The 20,481-nt window shown below is 35.3% G+C and overlaps 1 protein-coding gene across 4 annotated transcripts in view; it reads right to left on the bottom strand.

Annotated features, from left to right (window-relative positions):
* The window catches only part of Ptpmeg2 (Protein tyrosine phosphatase Meg2), a 57,527-nt gene extending 37,771 nt beyond the window's left edge, over nucleotides 1-19,756 (bottom strand). For 2 of the 4 annotated variants that reach the window (XM_077428936.1, XM_077428938.1), the window contains exons 1-4: nucleotides 9,968-10,076; nucleotides 9,615-9,857; nucleotides 9,411-9,500; nucleotides 9,181-9,321 (exon numbers count right to left, since the gene is read on the bottom strand). In XM_077428936.1, the coding sequence (XP_077285062.1) occupies nucleotides 9,181-9,321; nucleotides 9,411-9,500; nucleotides 9,615-9,857; nucleotides 9,968-10,018 (525 nt within the window). In that variant the 5' untranslated portion in view covers nucleotides 10,019-10,076. Of the gene's footprint in view, nucleotides 1-9,180; nucleotides 9,322-9,410; nucleotides 9,501-9,614; nucleotides 9,858-9,967; nucleotides 10,077-19,545 lie in introns of those variants that run through there. The other 2 variants (XM_077428939.1, XM_077428937.1) reach the window with 2 other exon arrangements.
* Between the last annotated feature and the right edge of the window lie 725 nt (nucleotides 19,757-20,481).

The raw sequence follows: 20,481 nt of genomic DNA, 5'->3' as shown, positions 1-20,481 counted from the left end.
ACGCGTATTTGCAACAGTGAACATACAACACTTTTATAAAAATAAAATGTACTTAATCTAATTCCAAAAATCTTAAATGCGAATTGAACTATTCGGATGACGTTTAAGCGCTTGAAAAAAAATGGTATCTACATATGTATGTACATACACATTTCGTTTTTACCGAATGTACAAAAGCGCGCATGGTTAATATCAAATCAGGGGCGTGGAGTCGGAGCATTTCAAACGTAGTCGAAATAAAAAATCAGCCGACTCCGACTCCTTTTTTTATTATTATTTTCTTTAATTACTAGTGTTACGGTATGTGTTAACTATAGTCCCCAATTTTATTGAACGAAATCCACTAATAAATTTAAATTTAATAATGTCCTTATAAAAATGATGGATTTGAATGAAATTATAAAAGGAATCGTTGAATCGCACGTACATATTTTGATGTGTTATGGCGAAAAACCGATTCTTACTTTTTTATTAAATTCATACACATAAACTATGAATGTAGGTACTTAGTTTTTAGGTATACCTATTTTATTACCAATAATTCAATAAATTGGGTTAAATGTCAATTTTTTGTGATTTTTTAAATTCCTTTAATTTTTTATATGAAAATTGCTATAATTTTGATTACTAACAATTTTTCACGCTGACAAAAAAAGTTGGAATCGGAGTCGTATCATAAAATAAAGTCCGAGTCGGAGTCGGTAAATTTTGATCCGACTCCACAGCCCTGGTTAATATTCAAACGAACACTCGTTCATTGAATAGTAAATAATTTTTATCGTGAGCAAATGTTAGCTTTGAAAAAATAGTCGAAATACAAAACATCGAAAATAAATATACATACATATGATATGCACAAACAACGGGAAATTTGGTTTAGTCTCGAAACCCCCTTTTCGAATTCGACCCGGTAAACTTTCGATGCATCGAGAAAATGTGCATTCGAACGGAATTAATTAAAGTGAATTGCAATGTGTACTGATGTGAAAAATATTATAAAATACATATATACATATACATTTCATAAAAACTTGAAATCCAAAAGATCTCACTGTAGTATCTCAGTGGACGTCACAAAAGTTTACTGGGTTCAAAATTCTATATTTGTTCAGTAAGTATACATATGAACATACATATATGCGTTCGTTCTATTTTATATTTATAAAAATAATAAAACATATCCACGACACATTTAATATTTAATCGTATAGCAGTGAATCTGCCGAAAATCGATTCACCGAAAAATAATTGGCGAAATCCGATTAAGATTTCGTTCATAATAAACTGAGATTAATTCTGGAGACCATCGAAATTTTGAATCTCTTCAAAATATATATTCCAATAATTAAATTTCTACTTAGAGTCCGCTAAGAATATTCGGATTAGCGTAATTGCTTTTCGGGAATAATTATATATCCCATTACTTTTGATTTAATATTTAATATTTGATTGTTTTTTATTCCGATTAAAACTTGTAGCTTTGCTTTCGACACCTAAATTTTTAATACACCAATTTGTAATTTATTTCAATTTTTATGTGCGTATGTATGTATGATTTTGTCGAGGTGAACCCGTTTTTGCATCAACAGATAAACTTAACCGTCGGCATCCCTAAATATTATAAATAAACAAAATATATATTTTACAAAAAGAATAAACGACATTCGTTAAGAATTTGAGTCAACAAATAAGTTGATTAGAAGCCATGTCTATAAGTGATGTAAGAAAAATTGACCGATGACATAAATAAAGCGATTACTTTTACATATTCTCATGATAAAAAAAAAATAAACTAAGCAGCACTAAATGCGAGCGATTTTTCTTTAGACATAAATATACATATATACATACATACATACATATGTACATATAAAACATACACATAAAGCCAATCTTCGCAAACAAATATGACATATTTTCTTATAAAAAATATTTCACTGTAACTTGTCACAATTTAAGATGTGATCTCCATCTTTTTTTTCAAATTGAAAGCGATAAAATACATATTCGAATGTTGGCAAACCGCGGAAAATATGTATGTTAATGTACATACATACATACCAATTTACAAACAATATTCTCAAGTAAAAATATTAATAACATTTATTTATCTACAGCCATTCATTGTTCACTGCTGGACGAACGCCTCTCTAACACGCTTTCACCCGTATCTGTTTTGAGCATCCCTCACCCATCTCTCCCCATATTTTTTTCTGATTTAACCCACCCACCCATTTAAATATTCTCCATTCGACCTACTCGGTACCATTCCAGAACTTATTTTATCCATTCTTCTATATACGTGATCCGTTTACTGCCGTTTATATCTCGTCACTCGCTCCACCATGTCAACCACCCTTGACATACTTACAAAAATAAATACCGACCCTAACAACCTAATCATAAATGAACATGGCCAACCCTGACTTAACCTAACCCTTAAATAAAGTGTTGGCTGCTAAGATATTACGATTAACCAGTGAAAATGTAACTGGTTATGCCTTCACTGAAACGTCAAATTTTATTTTTGTTACTGGCAACCCGTTTGACGTTTGATTTGCCGGGCGAACGCCGATTCTCTCGTGCGAGCTATTTTAGAGATGTTAATTTGACATTTGTCGTGTAATTTATTTTACAGCCGTGCCAAAAATATTATCCCTTAAATAATGCCAAATATTGCATTTACTAAACTTATATTAATTATATCATCTTCCACAGAGGTATCCATTAACACCCTTCAAGAAAGCACCGATATTATTAGCACTTCTAATGCTCTCAGGAAGGGCATTATAGATTCGGTATAGAGATATATAAACACCTCCTGCAGGAGGTGTTTTTCATATCTCTATGAAAAACACCTCCTGCAGTTCTTGCTTTCTTAACTCTACCTATAATTAAATTATTCCTATTTATTCTAGTTTTATGATTATGCATATCTCTATTCCTAACTATGTAATTATTAAAATATTTAGTTAATAGATTCTTATCTAGCTTATACACAAATTTCTAAATCCACCCAGCAGCGAGGTCTAGTTTGTGAGAGTTGAATTCTTTCGTGCATTATGTCACGGGTTCGATTCACACTAGAGTCGTTGTTTGCCAGACCTTGGTTTGTCGAGGTCGATTATTTCTTATCAGAATTTGCCAATTTTCAAGATTTTCATTGAAATGGTTCCTGTAAAATTGACTTTTCCTTCCCAATTTTCTGTTGCAAACCTTGAGTTATTTTTATATCTCAGGTTTCACCTGATTTCTCACCATAGATGTCTCTGTGGTTGTTTATTGAATGTAAAAATTCGTATTGTTACATAAAAAATGTTATTGAACGTATTTATACGATATTTGTAATATCTGACCATAGATGTCGGGTATTGTTTCGATTTACATGTGTAAGTAATTGACCAGGAAGACGCACTGGGGTTTACCTGTCAGGCCTTCCTAGTATAATATAAATAAAAATAAAATTTCAATTCATCTTCATCTTCAATTCATTTCAATTCAACATTTTTACGTTTCCTCACATTCAAAATTGCACGCATTGCCCAATTCTGCAGTAAATAAGTGCGTTGGACTTTGTATAAATTTAAATCGATTCATTCATTTCGCACCCGGTTAATAGACTAACCAAAACATTCAAATGAAAACGTTAATGATATCCTGAATACCTATTAGTCAAAAAAACTTCCGGATTTTCACACAACAAAACTGTCGCAAGGTCGATAAAATCGAAGAATGGGCACATTTTGACGAGTGTGACCTAAGGGCCAGAGTAAGCAGGTCACTCCGGTCAATATGAGGAATGTGACGCAATGTTGAGGCGTGCGTAACTCTGACGGGCGCCGGCTCTGGCGCCAAACGGCCCCAAATCCGGAAAGATGTCGGTTCCGGATTGTCGGCACGCTATCGCACAGTATCACCGTCGAGAAACCTCGTTAAAACGAAACAGGTGTCTCAAAATAAAATATCCCGGGGTCAAGTATCGACGTATTCAAATCACGCAAGTTTACTCCATTTTCCTCGCAATATATGCGATATACTGGAGTGATTGAAACCCGTGTCGAAAGGTCGATGAAACGTCGAGTCCTGGACTCGTTCTATGTAAAATGGTCGTCTTGAATTTAATTGTTGTACCGTTTCATTAAGTTTCGTTTTTATTAGATGATGATCTTCGATCCGTCTTCTTTATTATTATTATTTTATTTTCAGATCGAATGCGGTCGCCATGTCTAATTTTGGTCTGAGAGGCCCGACTTTATGGTCGTCGAGTCAACCAAATTTCGCGCTCACTTCCTTTGATTATCTTCGCCATTGCATCCGCAATACAATTAAGGCTTGCCAGTCGGATTTAGCGGCCGCTAATGGATCCTGTTTGTTCTTTCGCGATGTAAAAGACTACCATCTTAAGCTTTATTGGAACAAAAGATTCTCGAGTCGGCGGCGGAGAACCACTGAAGTCATAGTCTGAATTAGACTTCACGATTATGCTTATCTATAGGGGATTTTGCCCATGCGATAACAATAATGAAAAAAAAAAAACAAATCCTTCCCAAGTAAATATTTTATGTTCTTCGAACACAGAACTTTCATTTCGTTTCATCCCTCCAAGGAAATCAAGACCGTTTTGGAACCATTGCTGAATTTCCTCTTGTAAGTGAACTTTCATACAGTGTCTTAATGCTTTTTATAACAAATATATAATTCCATTTATCACAGAGATATGCTTTTTACCGGACAACATATTAAGAAAAATCAAGATATTGAAAATAAATATGTACGTATTATTTTATAAGTTTACAAACCCCTAAAATATATGCGCGAGCCCTTAAGTCGAAAGCGTGGCGTTAACAATAGAAATTGACAATAAGATCCCATTTCAGCCCTTTCATCCGCCGAAGACTCTCCTAAGTTATGTCCTAAAGATAGATTGAGAACCACTGATTAACCCTTTGAATGCCAACAAGTCCATGGGCCTGAAAAATACCGATAGGCGTTATATTTTGAGCATGTAAAAGTAAACAAGAATACTACCCGTTAAGCCTTTCCAGGTAGCATTGAAAACAAAAATGCATTGAGCACGGGTCGTTTAATTCGTGTCATTCACTTGGCAACGTTTATAAAGATTCATTTACAACGGAGTTTCTGAATTTATAACCATAGCAGAATTACCCGATGGAAATCCCTAGCTGCCGAGTATTTTAGATTGTGGCTTGGCATTTAGATTGTGAGCATTACATTTTAACAACAATGAAAAGATGGAACTGGTTTTGGACAAATACATTCATTAATAGACTTCTTTTGTTTATTTCATATTGCAAAATATATAAGAGAGTCTAAACACACCTTTACAAAACTCGAAATCCTCGACGGTAGTTATCTAGGGATTGTTTGGATTAGCTACAATTCTTATACCTGCTTTCTATTGCATTTCTAAATAATTCTAGTTGGAAATATTGGCGAAATTTTCAGCATGGCGGGCTTTCAACAGAAAAGACGTCAGCAATCAAAGGGTTAAAAAACATAACAAAAAATCAATGGCAAAACATTAAAACTTAACGATGCGCAATTTTCACGGGAAATTCAGATTTTACTGGCAGATCATTAGCAAAAATTTTGAAATTTCGAAGCAACGGGAAAATTCAAGTTGCACATTGGTCCGATACGCCAAAACTTTTGAGATTTTCAATCGAAATGAGAAGCTCTATTTTACTTCGCTAATGGCGAATATTAACAGTTTGATCACGTAAGCTTCGTCGTAAGTATACAACATGAATTCAACGCCAACTATGTTATTATAACGCCAACTGAATTATTATAACATTATCCTTCGCTCCATGAGCGACATGCACAAATGTATAACAGCTACATATATACATATACATATGTATGTTAGCGAAATCAATAATTCCAAAGTGAACAACTCCATTTCATCTCACACTTCAAATAAAGTTATTTCATGAACTTCAAACTTTATATTCACATAAAGTTGTCGTTAATCGGGTCGAATCTCTGACCTTTGATAATTTCTGACAGTTCGTACGTATCGCAAATTCGGCTATGAGTTTCAAGACTTCATGCATTATTCAATTGTTGCACGTTAGATACCATTTTGCTTTAATAGGTGCAGTGACCCACGAAACCAAATTACAGAGTGCGCATTCAAATCCACCCCAATCTTCCCATACAACTACATGCATACATGACTGCAAACCATCGATAGCTACTATGAATACAACAATTTAAAATATTCCTTCACATCGCATGTTTAGAAGAAAAAAATCGGATAAATTGCACAAGGTTCCCTGTGATTATGGCGATAACTATCTTCGTAACAATAACGATAACCGTTGTTAGTTTTGTAAGAAGCTCGACTAAATGAAAATTGTTCTTAAACAAGTGGACAAACGTGATATGATCACAGTTGACGCGATTAGTGCAATGAGAAGGGTCCGCTAGTTTTCGATCAAAGAGACGATTACAACACCTGGCGCTGGACAAACCGCAAAAATATTACGAAAGCCTTCACGGTCGTAAGAGCGTAATGACCGATGCGTTTCCGTGACGATGCTGCAGCATCAGCGGCGGCAGACGAAGAATGGGAACGGTCTGGTGTGACAGTGGTGTAATTAATGATCTCTTGGAAATATACCGACGATCAATCAAAATTTTGGAGATATGTTTTAATAGCATCGCATGGCGCCAGATAAAGTCTCACGCACCACTAATCAGCGTACACTAAAATTAACATTTACATATTATAAAATCACCTATCGGATATAATCACGGTATTGAAATATCTCAATAGACGTGACTTCTGCACCAATCGGCGCAAATCAGTTAAAATCTGGCGAAAATACATATACCCAAATATGCTTCAATATTTTGTCTCGTTTTTGATCCTATCGGCGTTTTTCAGGCCTATGGACATGTTGGCTTAACGCCGATCGGCGTTGGTCAGCATTCAAAGGGTTAAGCTGAAAGTGGTTACTGCAAAAGTACAGAACAAAAGACGCATGTTTCTTATGATGAATCGGCAACAATGTTCGATCAATAAAAATAAATACATACTAAAAATAATTATCTATTATATATTGGGATGGGATCTAAAAGGGAATAGAGCTAAGCATCGACACTAAAACCACTTTGTAAAACAAACTGCGAATAAAGCGATGCGGCAAATTGAAGAATATATACCCACAAATACGTATAGGTACCAACTACGGCAATGCCCAAGAGAATAGTATGAGGAACATTTCCCGAATTATTGAACCAAATTCTGTTTGCGTTGCGGAAGAACAAAAAAATATCGAAATTAGAACATGGTCGCGAAAGAAATTCGAGTCAACAAGCGAACAAACAAGAGCACAATAGCAGACAGAATTGAGAAATTGAAGAATGTTTTTAATGCGTACAGATATAATTCTGCTAATTTCCGCAATTGTGTTAGTAATCTCAAACGAAAACTTCGCCATATACCATATGGTATAAATTTACAAGCATTATGGAGCACGATGTGGCATTTAAATAAACAAATGAATGAATTTCTCTGTGCATATTCGAAATACGTATGTAATTGAATGGAGTCATTAAACAAATTAAATTATTACATAATATTGTAATAATGTCGATGATCATTTACAGCCATATATTTAAATTGAAAACTCAATGTTGGAATGTTTTATATCAATACATACGAATATTTATACAGTGAAACGGAATCCAATTATGGATATGGATTAAAATTAAATTTGCCGAATTGCTGAATTTGTGTATTTATTAGTTATAGCAGTAGAAATTGAAAGATTTTCGTTGGAAAATATACAAATTGTTCCATTAGAGACAACACTATATCTATTGGAATTCATAGAAATTGTCTGGATTCGGGAAGGGATCCATGCAAACAAAGTGTTCCAAGAAAACGTAGGAAAAACAGTCAACATTGAATAGTTGGCGGAATCTGTGAGAAATGAAAATGTTTTGCATTCGTGGAATAGCAATATTATTTTAAAATAGAAACGCAATTTACGAAGAAAACATATCTAGAAAATTACGTAAAATTATGGTTTATTATCACAACAGTTCAATAAAGAAGCATCCTCGCATTTCTTCTCGGAAATGTAAATGCGATATATAATAGCCAATATAGTTCACTACGAGAGCCCTATCTATAAATCTATTATATTGATAATTTGCCGAAATATGTATATGTAAATTTGTGTTTTTATTCGCTAGTAGGAGTAATATACACAAAACCGGTAAACAAGTGAGGAAATGGTTCAAAAATATCCAAAGAATGAAAACAAAATGAAATTAAATTGCAATTTTCTCGGAATTCAGGCAGGGCCAGAAACCAACAGCTTGTTAGTCAATATGTGAATTTATCCAAGTATTTTTAGAATATATATCCATAAATATGTACACATTATTGTATTAGTAACTGAACAATAAAAACGTAATTTACCCCAAAGTAATTTGCTTTTTTTATGATAAAAATTTCTTAGAAATTGTAAAGCAATAAATAATTAAATTCCCAAAAATAATCATGGGGATTGAATAAGATGAATTAATCAAAAATAATTAATATGTATATATAACATTTTCGTAATACACATATACATATAATATCGAATTTTATTTATGTTAAAATTAATTAAGTTTTCTGTTTCCATATGTACATTGTTAAAAAAACAATAGCAAAAATTTTCCAAATAGAAAGAATTTAAGTAAACTGAAAGAGACATCTTCTTTCATGGACTGAAATCTAGTGTACAAAAATAGTGTAAAATACAGATGGCGCTCATAAAAATGAATCGGATTTTCATAAATCCTCCATGTTTCAAATGCGTTATTAATTAAATATCAACAACTAACGAGCGATATTTTAATTTTAAAATTAGGAATATAAAATTAAGAATTTAAAACGCAAATATTACCACAAATATTTATAAAAAATATTTTGATATCAATAAAGTTGTATTTAATGATATTGTTACTAATTAAACGTAAATGTATTTGGCCGCTATTCAAATTCGTATTTTCAATTTAGTACCATACTTAATATAATATATAACACTATCTTATAACATCCTGACTTGAACCGTATAAAAATTTTTGGAAGGGTTTATTTTTCAATTTTCATCCACTCGTATAATACTGACAACGTAAATAACAGAAAAATCTTACCTTGAGCAACATTAAAATTTTTTGAGATAGATCAAAGTCGAAATTTGAATATTTAGAATCAGACATGTCATAGACGAAAACCAGTCCAGCTCTCTGTGTATCTACAGATTGAAGTGCTACATCTAATTGGTAGACTATACCCTATAAGAAAATAGCACATTATTAACACACAATATTATATTGTATATGTATACAAATTGATATAACTTGATAAAGTAAATATAATTCACCTGAAGAGTAGTCTGATGAGTGGAAGCTTGTGGAACATGTAAATTAGCGGTAAAAACTGCAATAGCAGCTCCCATCGCATCTCTACTAGGCTGTAATCAAAATTTGAATATTTTTCACTATTAAATCATATATCACTTTAAAAGACATTAAAATTACACGAACAAATTAAATTTTATTAAAAAAAAATATCACATTATTTTTACCAATATGGTGAATTTTCCGGTAGCCAGCTCGGAGCGTAGCGGATCGGAGGAAGGATCAAAGTGGAAAAGGCCTTCACGGTGTCGTGTGAGTTCATGTTGTTCAAATAATGCAGTTGCACGGGCTACATCAAACTTCCTGGCCAACAGAAATCGTACTGCAGTAGCCCAATCAACAGGATCTCCTTGTCCATCGGTAGCAGGATTGCGTCGTGAATTTACTGCTTCCAAAAAACGTTTCGTGGCCTGTAGAAAAAAAAAATATATATAATTAAAAAGAATACTAATCAATCCACGAAAAATAAAATCACACTGTATTTTTGCATCTAAAAACGCCAGAAACAAATGTTTCTTACCCGTAGAAATAAAATTATATATTTCAAAACAAATTTTCTGAATTTTTCCATTATTTTTCACTGACACAAATTTCAAAACGTTTATACACAAAATTAAATCAACACTAAACTAAGAAAACACACTTGGTTTAACCCTTCGCCATTTAGACAGAATGAAAGGGGTTTGCTTTTGAAATGTATTTTTAACATCACCCACGTTTAGCTACAGTTCTATAAATAATTTTGATATTTTTACGAACTTGAATGAAACAAAAAATTAAAAAAACCTATTTATAAATTATTAAATTAATTATCAAAGTTGAATGGAATAAAAAAAATACAGCGAGCTAATTTGATTACTTATGATTGTATGACCGCATACTTGTTTATACTAAAAACGTATCTACCTACTATTGTTTCTATGTAAAGATTACACACATGTTTTAATCTCGACTAAACTAACAAATATAATTTTGACGACTCGTCGTAGAATAGATTCACCGAATAAAAAACTATCAAAAATGAGACCGTTCATAGAAAGGGGGAAATAATTTCATTGAATTCATATTAAAATAAAAAATATTTGCGCGTAAATAACTCTTTAATGTAAACATTAAAGGTGGTTCAGACTTTAGAGTCGTCTTCTTTTATAAATTGCTCGTCCCACGGAAGTGCTTCCGCCGATTTACCGACACAACCCAACAGCACAATTTCTGTAAAATATGAGAACAGATGTTCGTCGAAATGAATCACAGGAAACGTCGAACGTCGATCCAAGAAAATTAACGACTCGAGAGGATGTTGTGCACTGCAAAGTCTTAATAGTTAATTAACAATTCTATACTTCGACTGGATACGGCGAAGGATTGCGTTATGTCTATGTATTCGGAAAATGTATGTATGTATATGTGGATATTATTTATGCACATACGAATGCGTTCAGCTCACGCGACGATCGGATATAAACTGATTCGAAGACCCGAAGGAAAAAACAATCGGACTCCTTGCGTATTATTAACCAAGGGATTTGAGGAAGGAAATGTCAAGATGACAGAGTGCGTTTTAAAAAAAACTGACAGACGGCCAACCACGTGCGTCCTCTACCTGTGTGTGAAACGGATGTATTAAAATTACGAAAACACGACGGTCAGGGGTAATCGAACTATCGAAAATAAATTCTGTGGGAGATTGCCGGCTGTGCAACATCGTTTATCCCGTCGGATCGTGATTTCCTCATAATCACTTAAAGCGTGGAAAACTTTTATTTGAAAAGAGTGAATGTAGCAACTACGAAAAAAAAATCTGCAACATAAAATCGAGCGACACCGCGATAAAAGTAATACAAAAAGCGTTAAAAGTGTGTAGTCACACAGTGAAACTTTCATTTTTTATTTGATTTTGCGAAATATAAATCCGCATTCGTGAAACAAAACAAACTCTCACGAAAGTGGGTATGTGTATCTATGTAGGAAGTGACGCACCTTAAGATATGTGGTGCAATTAAGTGAGGGATATTTGAGAACTTCTTGGAATTTTAATATATGTGTGTACAGTCTGCAAATATCAACCCTTGAACGACGTTTGACGTCATAAAGTCCAAATATTGTTTTATCCGACCGTACAAATTACAATTCGACGGCAAAATCGGACAGGAAACGTTCATCGTAAACATTGGCACGGCAACACAAGAGATTAATAAATCGAGAAAATGTTTGAAAACAAAACAGTATTTCAGAAATATTTAGAATTGGAAGTGCATGAATATCGATTACGAACGTTCAAAGATAGATGCATCCGTTTAGTTTTTACGTATTTAATTTTTTTATGCGCCTTCCTAGACAATTAATTACGAAAATTGCAGCATATTATTACATAAATCACTGTATTTCGAGAGGCTGAAGAATACGAAATTAACAATTAATTAATCCATTGAGACATATATGAATTTAGACTTGTATATAAGTTTTTACATATTGTACATAAATCAAATTCAGATATTTGTGACAGCAGGTAGGGTGATTTTTGCCAATTTGAGGAACCGTTTCAATGAAAATCAGATAAATTGACAAACTCTGATAAGAAACGAACGACTTGAAGTCACAAATATCCAAGTCGAACTAGCAGTATTAAATATTAGAACGGGACCGAACCCGGAACCTCTCGGTGCTAAACATAAACGCAACTACCGAGCCATACTGATGGCTCGGTGGTTGTAAATACAGAAATGTATCAAGTTGTAATTATATTATATATTAGATATATTATATTATATAAGAAAAAAAAAGTAAACCTAAGAAATACATGTGCGAAAAGCCACCGACAATGAAAGGAAGGGTCCTCTCAGACGAGAAGAAACCGGATGAAAGTGAGACAAAGGAGTGGAGAAGGTACCAACGGCAGACTCTTGAGGACGAGTCCGGAGAGAAGCCAGCTCACTTCCTACGTAGGAAGTGGGCCATTAGCTTCCTGGACAACCCACGGCACGGGAGGGACATTGGATATAATAAATAAAAAAGGCGGACCGACACTCTCCAGCATCCGCGAGGGGGAGAAGCTCGTTACGTCCGCTTCGGTGACATTTTCATCCAAATCAACATCGTTGGAAATTTAGAAACGAGACGCCAAAAAGAAGCAGATCCACTCGGTTCTAAAACTGTCAATTGTGACTAAAAAAATGGTAATCATAATTTACATTCGCACTCAACTATCACTGACTTACATTGAAATCACTTTTTATTAGTAAAATCTGATATATTTTATTAAAAATTTAACTAAGAAATGTTGGAAAATTAGGCAAAACCACAATAGTTTATCAATTTGCTATTATTTAGTCGCTTTCTATCCTTATTAAATCATTTTTGTGAAGCAAACATACACATTTAGAATTACCTATAAAGGTCCGTTTATACCAGTACAGCACGTAAACGAAAAATATTCTTTAGTATATTCTATATGGACACATTCATGTTTTCTGTAATGTGTATGTGACGTATCTGAAACAGCAGCAACCGTCACGATCTATTCATATTACACAACAATACATGTCACCGAAACGCATCCGGTTTTAGCCATTGTAGAAATATTTGCTCATGCCGTGACGTCATAGCGGTGAGTGCACCTATTGAAAGTGTTGCCATGTGCAAATGAATATTTTCGGGAACGTCATATTGTGACAATATTGACTCGACAAAACGACGCAATCAATATTGCGCCGTATTGTCGCGCTCTATAATGTATATGTAAGCCGATTTTGCCTTGCACTCGTTCAAAACAAGCACGAACGTGCTGTAAACGGGCATGCTGTATAGCGTGAATGGAACTAGTCTTTTCCGTGCAGCGTTGTGCTGAGCTGTTGACGTACAGTGCTGGATAATATAAAAAGACCTGAACACATTATCGAATTCATTTTTGGGTTTTTGATGGAAAACTGTAACGCCATTTTATCAATATAAAAAATACATAAGGAATAATTAAAAATAAAAAAGACGTACCTACTAAACATCAAATATACAATTATTTTCATATCTATCCGGATTTAAATCTATTTTTACCAATTTACTTATTCATTATTGAGTACTAGTGCTATTATCCGGCTTCGCTCGGTGTTTGTAATATAAACCGCTTAAACATGGCCAATCTAATAGTAAACATTTTATTAGATTTCTTTGAATAGTTTTATTTTATTTAAATTTATTTGAATATTCATTTGTTTTTCTACGAACCAACAATAGTTACATACAAAGTTTCTTTCGAAATTATATATTAGATTCGACCAACTATTTTAAATCCACGTAGGATTTAGCTGCGACAGAGGCCATCACTTTACAGACGGTTCTAATCCCGTCAACTTCTCGGCTATTACATTACTGGCTTAAGAAAAATAGTGTCGTATTAAATATTCTTTGTAACGACAATATTTATGTCGCATTATCATAAACATGTATAAATAATGCATAGACACGTCTAGTGTCAGTCTACGATGCTGGAGAGCAGACAACTTCGTCTCGTCAGTTGCACAATGCGCCTACATATACATACGTGCATGCACCCTTCTCAAAGGAAGGACAGAGCATGCAATTAAGCATCGACAAAAGTGGTACGAGTATGTATGTATGCAAGTATAATACACCGCTGTATTTCTATGCTATCGGTATGTATCATCAGCATACGTGCACTTTAGAAAGAAACATTGCTAGACGAAAGTGTGCAAGTACATAGTCGTACTTGCAAGATGCGACTATACATATGTAAATTAAATTTTCCCCAGCAAGAAAGTATCAATAACGAATTCCATTATTCTCTTGAATGCGACATTCAAAGGGTTTATTTGACATTGATAGTAATTAATGCGGCGTTTCCGCAAAAGGAACATTTTCTCGGAATGCAAGTCACGAGTTTTATGTGACCGACGATTTCAGAGGAAAACTAACGTCATATTTGTGATCATAGCGATTTGATAACGGTGTCGCCAGCACTATTGTAAAATTGGGCACGTTTCAAATTCACCATAATATTAGTGAGAAGATGACAGATTGCATTCGTCCGTTGAAAGACTAAATCTATATTGGTAATAGAATACACTTCAACATGGGCCATTCAAAAATGATCACTTCCGTTTGGTTTGAGATTACTTCGATTTTATCTCTGAAATAAGCAGTATCGAGTCGGCTCCATATATGTACCGCAAATAAATAATAAACAGTACACTATGGAACCGATAAAACTCAATTGATCCAATTTATGCAGTATTTTACACTATTTTATGAATGAAACGATAAAATTCGCTGAAAGGCAATAAAATAACAATTTGCCGATTGCTGACAATATAATATTAATGATTCAAATAAATTCTGATTAATTCTACGAAATGACAAATACTTTTTTAACAAATAAAGTCTATACAAGGAGAAGATAAACATGACATGCAGTCAATTTCTTTTTTGGTTGTACGTGTGTACATAAATGGGACAAGACTGGTCATACAACGTCCTACGTTCGATGATACGTAATTCGACTTTCTACATATCGAAATAACACGCGCTTAATGATCTCATTGACAATGTCATCATTCAACGGGAATGACTAACTAAAATCTGAAGCATATTCCACGTTTGGAATGCTACAAATTTTTAACAACAACAAATGAAGCTTCGCCTTCATGTTACAATAAAAAGTCAATGTAACACTTTTTTTTAAGTCAAGATATACGAGACGACTAATCATATCAGATATCATTATTATCTACAGCCATTCATCATCCGCGCTGGATGATGGCCTCTCGAATAAGCTTCCACTCGTCTGTTTTGCGCAACTCTCATCCATCTCACCACACACATTTTCCTAATTTTGTTCACCCATCTTCCCTGTAGGGCGAAAGCACACAGCGATGCACGTGGTTTTGACCCACAGTGGGAAGCCATGCACACAACGTGCCGTTCTTCCCTGTGTGATTTCGCCCGTAATCTTCCTTTGGCTCTTTTGCATTCTCTCGGGTAGCATTCTAGCACTTCTTACGTCCTTACTTCTAACCAAATGGGCTAGCCCATTTCCATTTCAATCTCTTCACTCTATCTAATCTAATAAAGAATCCTGGATCCGTCCTTGCTCTCCAACACGCTTCCAGTCGTCTCTGTTTTGCGCAACTCTTATCCATCTCACCCCACACATTTTCCTAATTTCATCTACCCATCTTACCTGCGGTCTTCCTTTTGCCTTTTAGCATTCTCTCAGGTACTATTCAAGCACTTATTTTGTCCATCTTTCGTTCATTCTTCTAGCCACGTGGCCTGCCCATTGCCATTTCAATATCTTTACCCTATCCAATACCCTAGTCATACTTCTCACGCACGTATACCGTTTCCTGTCTTTCCTCGTTATGTCAAGCACACAGCGTCCCATTACTTCTTTGAGTAGATTGGAATTTCTGTAGCATCTGGGCATTCAATCAAAATTTTTGACTTCGATGACATTGTTGGTGTAAACAAACAAAAGAAGGCAAGAACAATGGATTGTGAATAGTAAAGAAAACTTTCTTTTGAGAACATTTTCTCATTCGGATTCAATGTCTGGATTTTACATTTTACGTAAATACCTACATACAATTCAGTTTATATGAACATTAAATTTAAATAACATAATCGACAATCATATTACAAAAAAAAGAAACAAAACGTAGCGGTCTTGCGTGGATTTAATTTTTTTCTCGTTTTCTCGATTCACACGACGTGACAGTTCCGCAGGTTGATCCGACACAACAAATCCACGCAAGCCGAACAAAAACGAGAACAAAACGTATCCAGTTTCCGCGAAACTGGTTTCGGTCAACTGGACGAATCCTCGCGACCAACGCAAATCGCCAACTGTTGGATGTACGACAATCCGAGTCTACGATGTGTACAATTTGAACACATACTAATCATATTACATATTGATGACGAACCACAATTAGTGAATCGCAAAAACCACACTTCCTGTCCGGCAGACCACAAGGGCTTGGATGTTTATCATGGTTCGAAGTTCACATAACGCAAGACAATATAGCCTCAGTATGTAAAGATTAAATTCATATTTATTTACATACACAATACACCATTACACAACTTAAATACCGGAATATCAGTAATAGGAAAAATTATTTACCGTTTACCGGTTTGAGAAATTTGACGGTAAATTGCGCAATATTGCTTGCGTCTTATCGTCGAGTTAATATTGTCACAATATGACGTTTCAGAAAATATTCATATGCGCATGCGCACTTTCATTAGTACGCAAGCACTGGCTACTATGACGTCACGTCGTTCGTGAATATTTCCACAGTGGCCAAAGAAAACTGGTTTTGCTTGATACTTTACGGTGACATGTACTGCGGTATAGTATAAACATATTTTGTCGGCTACTACTGTTACGTCTGCGCCATGTTAGACATGAATGTGTCCATACAAAATGTACCAAATACTTTTCGGACTGCTGATGACGTGCATTTGCCGGTACGTGCTGTTCTAGTATGAAAATACATTTAGGGCGAAAACACGGAACATGGCACGTCGACAAGTTCGCCTAAATTTCTTCAAATATGGGATACACCGTTATCGATCACTGTCAAGCAAGGAGAAATACAAGGGTACAATTTTACTGAAAACGCTCCAGGGGGTCATTTTGGATCGGTGCGTGCCGGGCGTTCCATGAATATGTGCAAGGCACGGCCCATTTTTTTCGCACGTTTAAAACTATCTAAAAAAAAAAAACCATTTGCCACGTTCATCGCTGTTTTTGCCCTTACTCGGGTCGAATGTCAGCGTTCAAAAACGGTCGAATCACCTGTTGCCACGTTACGGGTAAAGTCCGAGTTAATCGGTCTGATTTACTCATATCGTGTCAGCCCGGTGTAATGAGTAAAAATAAATTCGATTTAATTGCGAAATCGGAGTCTCGAATTTTTACGACTTCGACTTCATAGCAATTAAATCATAAAAACGCTGTCAAATTGTCTTATGATTACGAAACTTCATTCGTGGTTACTTTGTATACAGAAAAAGTAAAAATCTTAGCATCAACTTTTTGATCATACATTAGGATAAACTCATCTCGAAAATATTGGGATTAAACCAAAGGCTTTGAATCAAAAAGGTTTATTTTTATTACAACATGACATCAACAGACTCGTATTTTATTAGTGAAAGGAAATCTTCCCTTTTCATTAATGAAAATGTTGAGAGATGCTGAAGGTAAATGAATAACAAAAAAATTAATGCAATAAGTTAAATTACGCATCAATGAGATTTCGTCGTACGTATACCTACATCTATGGTTTTTTTACGATAATAAAAAAAATCAAAATTGCCATGAATGAAATTCATGCAAATCACGATGAATGAAAATTATAAATAAAGGAGGTAAGTAATTAATCGTCATATAAAATTGACAAAGGTGATGATAGAAAGCCAATTGAGTAATGTTTTGATATGACAAAGTTTCGTAATTTATTACGCATTGTTCCGTAATTTATTATGCAAATGGTTTATACTAAAATTTATCAAGTATTTTCATATATCATATATCATATATCAAATATCATATATCATATATCATATATATATATATATATATATATATATATATATATATATATATATATATATATATATATATATATATATATATATATATATATATATATCATATATATATCATATATATATCATATATATATATATCATATATATATCATATATATATCATATATATATCATATATATATCATATATATATATATATATATATATATATATATATATATATATATATATATATATATATATATATATATAATATATATATCATATATATGTGTGTCTGTCTGTCTGAGATAGCGCTCGCCGTACTATAATAGTCGTTTCTATTAGACGTACATACGTCACAGCTAAACCACTGCCAAAACCTATATACGAATACAAAAACAAAAGAAAAAAACTTATATATATATACAGATCGCTACTAATGTTTCCACTTGGCAGAAAATTCACCGCCATCTATTGAAAATTTATTTAATTAATAAATTTTTCTATCGGTGTTTTATATTGTTTATATGTAGGTAGGTGAGGATCCAACACATGACCGACGACACATTGCTTTTAATTTTGACTGATTCGAACTCAGAATCGATCACTGATCACGTTTTCACGATCTAGAAAAAATGTGTGTCTGTGTATTTTGGGGATTTTTTGAACACCCGTTAGTCCTATCGAACTGAAACTTAGTATCGGTGACTGAATTTCTTATCGGTACGACGTAATATTTAAGTTGAACGGAAATGGTACCTCCCCCTTATAGGCGTCCTCGTTTTCTAAAGTTTTTGAATTAAATTATATTTTTTAATTAATAACTTAATATGCCAACACCCATGCGATGATATGTCATCGGGTACAGAATATCGAATTTGGCACGGACGATTTTGACAGATCGACGCCGATTGGTGGAAGAGCGCAACTCGTACGCTGATTGGCCCGAAATGAATTTCGAATTCGAAACAATTGAATTAATTAGAATCCGAAACAAAACAAAGCGAGCGCGAGCGTGCCGGCCCGCGTTTGAAATTCGAACATGTCATGTCGTCGAGAAGAGGAAGCGGAAGAGGAGGACGAGAATGAGGGCGTCGGGGCTACGGAGAGGTTATGAGGGCGAGGTCGGCGCCCCCTGAGTGTGGGCGCGCACCACACTTTGACAGCAGAGCAAACGTCAACACACGTCGACGTGGAGACCGGCCGTAGCAATTCATCGCTATTATTCGAACACTTCGAGCGCCATCGATTCAAAACAAAAAAATCAAAACAAAAGAACATGTGCAACGGCGAGGCGAGCGACGGCCGAGTTGAAGGCGAGGGGGCGGGGTGGGGCGGGGCGGCCATAACAGATCGCTTCGCCGGTCTTGGTCGTGGTCGTGGTCGTGGTCGTGGTCTTGGTCGCGGTCGTGGTCGCGTTCGCGTTCGCGGTCGTGGTCGTAGTCGCGGTCGCGGTCGCGGCCGTAGCCCTGGTGACGATGCCAACTGAACAAGTGACGGTTTCGTGTATGATCGCGAGGTAGACTCTTGTTGTTGACTTACAGCCTCCTGGTCGTCTGTGAGGGCAGCGGCCATGTCCGGGCCGCATCGCACACTGCCACTGCCACTGGCTGCGGAGTTCAACGGAGACACCGCACGGCGCACACAACGCACACAACGCACACTCGCTCACATCCACGCCCACACTCACGCCCCGCTCTCGTCTGTGTCGTGCTGTGTTTCGCTGTGCATTTGCATGTGTATGTTTACATGCACCAGTGCCAACCGCGCCGGCCGTAACACCGATCACTGCTGACCATAAGCGGCCAATTGTAAAGTTTAAAAACCGAAGCTGTGGCATTCTTATATATTGCAGCTAACAGTCCCACATAGGGTTCCGGCACTCCCTGTGTTTGTAGAGCGTTAAGTACTGCATTATGACTAACTGTATCGAAGGCTTTCTCATAATCGACGAAACCTAGGCACAATGGCCGTTGATATTCGTTGGCGCGCTCGATTAGTTCGCCAACTACTTGGAGGTGGTCCATTGTGCTGAAATTTGCCCTAAACCCTGCCTGCTCTATAGGTTGGTTCTCGTCGAGGATATTCTTCAGCCTTTCTGTAATAACCTTCGTGAAGAGCTTGTAGACCGCTGAAAGTAAACTAATGGGTCGGTAGTTCTTGATATCGCTTTTGTCGCCTTTTTTGTGTATTAAAATGATAGTTGCGTTATTCCATCCTTCCGGTATAGCTTGGTTCTGGATGCATTTGCTGAAAAGCCTAGCTAAGATATTAATTAGGGGGGGGCCGCCACATTTTAGTAAGTCAATGGGAATATTATCTTCCCCTGGGGTTTTACCGTTCTTTGCAGTTTTTAGCGCGGCCTCTACTTCGCTAGGCAATACTGCAGGAACCCTTTGGCCGTGTGTCGATTCCGGAGCGGGAAATTGACCGTTGTTGTTCTCGTAAAGTTTTGCATAGAACGTATAAACTCTGTCT

This window comes from Arctopsyche grandis, chromosome 4 (genome assembly GCF_051622035.1).
Source record: "Arctopsyche grandis isolate Sample6627 chromosome 4, ASM5162203v2, whole genome shotgun sequence".
NCBI classification, from domain to species: domain Eukaryota; kingdom Metazoa; phylum Arthropoda; class Insecta; order Trichoptera; family Hydropsychidae; genus Arctopsyche; species Arctopsyche grandis.
The sequence above is the reverse complement of the archived record's forward strand: the minus strand, read 5'-3'. Positions and strand labels throughout refer to the sequence as shown.